At 44.0% G+C, this 4,850-nt stretch overlaps 1 protein-coding gene across 1 annotated transcript in view; it reads left to right on the top strand.

Moving 5' to 3' along the window:
- Positions 1 to 4,782: 4,782 nt before the first annotated feature.
- The window catches only part of T265_02276 (hypothetical protein), a gene marked incomplete at both ends in the record, with an annotated part of 3,546 nt that continues 3,478 nt past the window's right edge, over positions 4,783 to 4,850 (top strand). Inside the window, one exon of the mRNA XM_009166480.1 lies at positions 4,783 to 4,839. Within this exon, the coding sequence (XP_009164744.1) occupies positions 4,783 to 4,839 (57 nt within the window). The remainder of the gene's footprint in view (positions 4,840 to 4,850) is intronic.

Consider the following 4,850-nt stretch of genomic DNA (forward strand, 5'->3'; position numbering starts at 1 on the left):
AAACGGTTACATACTTTCCTAGTAAAGGATGCCCAATAAATACATAGATGGTGCTGCAGTTAGAGTGAAACGAATGAATGTGAGGAACTAGGCGACGGATCACCAATCGTACAGGCTAGGATTGGGCTGTTTACTAAGTTCACTATACGGTACAGCCGCAATGATCTGTTGTGAAACTTACCACCGTAAGTTAAAGCACACTGGGATCTTGTGAAACATGGTTGTTTACAAACCGTAGTTTAAAATTATAAGACTCCAGATAATTAGTTCCATGGCAAGCTAGACGCAAGCAAGCAAGTGAACCGAAAGATGGAGGTCTTTATTTATAGCTTAGCCAAAAAGACTGCTGTACATTCAGATAGATATTCAGAGTGGGGACACAAAATAAATTTAGAAAATGTTGAGGTTTTGAGGCGAGGACTTCGGTCCACGTAACAGATTAATTGCCTAAACGGCAGAAATCGCCAAGTACCCCATTGTTAACGGAATAGAATATGTGGAACTGTCAAGTGTATGGAGTTAAATGTTAAATTAAATGTTAAATTAAAGTTTCCGGTTACCTGGAGCCAAGCAAGTAACTTCACACAATCCGCAAATAGCGAGTGCCGATTTAGGTGAAGCCATTGGTAACATGAGGAAACTAATTTGTCACAGACCGAACCCTTTGGAACAGTCGTTAGCTACAGCCAACATCGACTTCATTCAACTTCATGAGTATTCCGTTCCCAGGACCATCTTTTCCGTGCGCAGAAATGTGTTTGAAATGCTAGGCACTTTCAGTTTGTGATCGTTCGAGTTGAAGAATGTTCTCAATTCGGGATAACCAGTGTCATCATCCATAACACCTGTATTCCGAGCTAGGGCAGTTGGCAGCCCAACCTTTCAATAACTTAATTATCTAGCACTACTGAGTTGTTTGTCCTCCATATTTGCTTTGGGTTACTGATTTGCTTGTTCATCATATACTTGGATATTCGTTTTTGAGTTATTCATTTCATATCGTTGGACGGAAAAATGCGGCTGATCGATCGATCTTTGAGGAATGGGTCGGCGAATCCTACTCCAAGCCTTTTAAGAACCGTTCAAAAGTTTGGTTATCCATTCAGCAAGACGTCAGTTAAGCATTGAGGGAACCTAGCTCCAGGCTCTTCTTTCGTGGTAAACCGCATTATCGCATGTGTACCACATTCAAATGCTGAAGTAACTGTGCGGTACATGAAAAACAGCGTTTAAAAGAATGTCCGTGGGAAACTACTGATGCTTATAGTTGATACGTGTTACATTGAATAAATATTGTTTTGTAAGTATACCAGCGCAAACGCCAACAATGTCTTCATATTCATTTCGACCGCCACAGGTAGCCCGATTTCCCGATGCATTGCTTTGTAAGAGCTAATCAAAGAAGTTTTTGGTCACATTAGCCCTGAGTGCCGAGGTGGCAGAAATCGCCAAGCACCCCAGAATAGAGGTGAAAGTAAAATGGACAGTCTAACACATAGTGTTTGAATATCTACCTTCATACACCGCAGTCTGTCTCTGACATATGATGTGCTTGACCCCAAATTAGCTGACTTTTCGATACCTCCGATTCGGATGACCCCAACAATAATAATTTCGAAACATACGATTTGGTGATAATTGCCGAAAACCGTCAGGTCAATCTGTCAATGTAGGCTGGCCGGTGGGTAGGGTTAGGGACGAACTGATTGCGGCAAACGGGTTCGAACGGGTTTGAATCAATTAATGGTACTCCATTATACATCCAGCACTGCTATGAACCGCGAACAATATAGGTGGGGATTTGGTTGGGAATGTAGGAATGAGGTGGACGTTTGTGTTAGGGCTTCGGTTTGTACTTGCGTAACAAACCGATCATCACTGTATGCGCGGACTGAAGATAGCGTGACAAATATCTGAGTTACGGCAGATTATGTGTAGCCCCCTGAGAGTACCGGATAATCGAAAACCATAATTTGTTAGATAAGTGGACACGTCCCTGTGGAATCCCAAGTACCCTTCGCTGCACACTTAGTTTGTTATTCGGTCAGTTGGGCTTAGTGCCGCATACTTAAAATAACCCAACTACCCGTGCAAGTGCAATTACCGTTGGCATAACTGCGACGAGGCCTATTTCCATTCCTTTTCTCGCTAATTTAATTATGCATCGTCGTCTGTGACAGTAATGAAAAAATTAATGTTGCCTACTGAACACACAACACTGAGTGCTGCTTTCATTCAGCAGTGTTATGCCCAGCCAAAGTTTCCCTTTTTTGTTTACCAGCCACCCGGTGATCCACCAACATCAGTAAAGCACCGCAAACCACTTGGTCATAAAGTAAGCCTTGTTCGCATGTTGGACTAGTCATTGTCCAGCTAACCTTCTCCCTCTATCCATCATGCACAGAACACACGATAGCAGCACCGTATGCACTGTCATCGTATTAATGGCTAGAACAAGTTGTTTCATGTACGTTGTGCCCATTCATTTGCATTCCATATTTCCGTCTGATCATTCACAAACGTACGACTTGAAAGAAATTGGCCGCAAACACGTTCCGTGCTGCTCATCAGCCATTCTTTATGCGTTTACGTGAGAATCCCTCCCCCGGGAAACCAAGAAACTGAACGAAAGCATGGTTGCCGCCAATCTTCAAACGGTGCTCAGTACAAGGGTTCGAAATGTGACAACCCATGAGCTGCAAAGCAGCAACCAGCCATGTGGGGAAGCACTAACCAAGCATTGAACTGTCAACGCATTCATTAAAAGTCAAAGTTATAAAGCCATAAGCACCGCATTTAACGCACGTCCTAAAACACTAGTGTTTTATTTGTCCGCTTGGTTAGCGGAAACAAATCATAAGAATTAGCCTGTTACCTCGTAGATGCAAACATTGCATACTGCATTTCCCGGCCAATTGTTTCCGCTTGGTTAAGTGATGGCAGAGTTTTCACCTAGTTGGTTGCAGATGGACTCCGTATTTGCCAACGGAATAACCTTTTCCACTGCGGAAACTCCTGCGACTCACACGGTTCACACATGCCTAGCGTATTCACATTCCGAGGTTGCTTGTATCTTAGACTTCTCGGTGAAAAAGTATCGAAAATGAAACCATTTCGGTATTTTCCCATCGAAATTAGCAGCCTTAGGGGTATAGCGTCATAGAAGATGGGAACTTACCTGGACCAACCTAGCAACACGTAGACTGTCCTGTGGGATTGGAGTTTTACACTTCGTGCAACCTGGCCGGCCGCTTTTGGCGTAATCCACTTGGTACTGATAATCAACATCCATGAGTCATCAGACAATGTCCCTACGTGACTGTACCGCTGAACAGTGCTGTAAATGGAAACAAAAGACAACCAAAATGAACAAAAACTCGGTTAGGTTACGTACAAACGCAAACCACGATTTCCGCAACCCTACACGATGCTGAGCGCTCCACTTGTAAAACCGCGTAACCAACCAGATCTAGGCACTGGGCCTCGAGCAGCACTTTAAATCTGTTCCAAGCTCGGACCCACAATACCAGCCGACGAACTATCAGACCTCAAGTGAAAAAGGGCATCCGCCCTGATTGAGAAACATTATGGGTCCAAGAAGCTGAGACAGAAGAAATGAGAAAGTCTGAGAATGCGCGTAAACTGCTACGGGCCCAAGAAGGGCCTCCGGTGAGCCAAACAAGTCCCGATAAGAACCCATCTACCTATAAGAAAGCACCTGAATTGTTGGACTGGAAACCTCGGTCGCCTGTAGTTGCTCAGCCGACTTTCAACGCAGGTCTGGAAAGTCAACTTGGAACCTCCGACGACTTCATAAATATGTGAATAACTTTTGTCTGCTAAGCGTTACCTATATACCGGTCTCGATGATCTCCCATCCGCCCTATTCAAAGATGGCGGTGGCTGTCTAAATTATTTGCCTCTATCTGAGAGAAAAAGATGGTGATGTTGAACACGTAAACAACCCGTGCGTCAGTTCACGACGGTCCAAAGCAGAACTTCGTGCTCAAAGGCTACTTGGAAGCGCCATATTCACCTGTCAGATTACAGCCCTGATCTACAATCACGTGTGGTAGGGGTAACACGCAATAGGTGACGGTTATAATGCTAAATCAGCTTATTTTATCATCTAAATTCCGGGTTCAAAATGGACGCAACGTCAGTGTTGACCACGTAGATCCGTGATACCTAAAGCGCAAACCAGCTACAATGTATGACCATGCATTTCTTAAGAGACGGATTATTCCGTTTGGCTTACGCGAGCCTGTTCGTCAAACATTAAATTCAATGTGTGCGAAAGGAATACTGACTCCTGTCGAATCCTCAAAGTTACCCCACTGATGGCTGATGGTATTACAAACATTATTCGACGATCGTTACTTTAGCTTCTTCCACTGGAATAGGAGCAATTCTTGAACGTTGTGGTAGACCAGTGATCTGCATCTCCCGTCGACTTTCAAAAGCCGAACGCGGATATTCTCAGACTCAACGAGAAGCACTTTCTGTATATTGGGCTGTCAAACGGCTTCAGAAATATCTTTTTGGATCAAACTTCACCATTGCTACTGATCACGAGGCTTCGAAGTTATTGTATCATTTAACAAAGTCTCTGGCAAAGTCATCTGCCGCGATGGTGCAGCAGTGGATTATCGCACTGAGTTCGTATACCTACACATCGTTCTGCGAAAATGATTCCTCATATCGATTTCTTGTCAAGAATTCCAGCATGCGACTCTGATTCAAACAATTATCTGTGGATTCAACCATTACCAGTCAAGCGGGATGTGCTTGTTGCTGACACTAAAAGAAATTTCGCTCCCATTTTCTCTGCACTGCGACGTGGCTGGACG

The sequence above is a fragment of the Opisthorchis viverrini genome, assembly GCF_000715545.1.
Source record: "Opisthorchis viverrini unplaced genomic scaffold opera_v5_26, whole genome shotgun sequence".
In the NCBI taxonomy this organism is placed as follows: Eukaryota; Metazoa; Platyhelminthes; class Trematoda; order Opisthorchiida; family Opisthorchiidae; genus Opisthorchis; species Opisthorchis viverrini.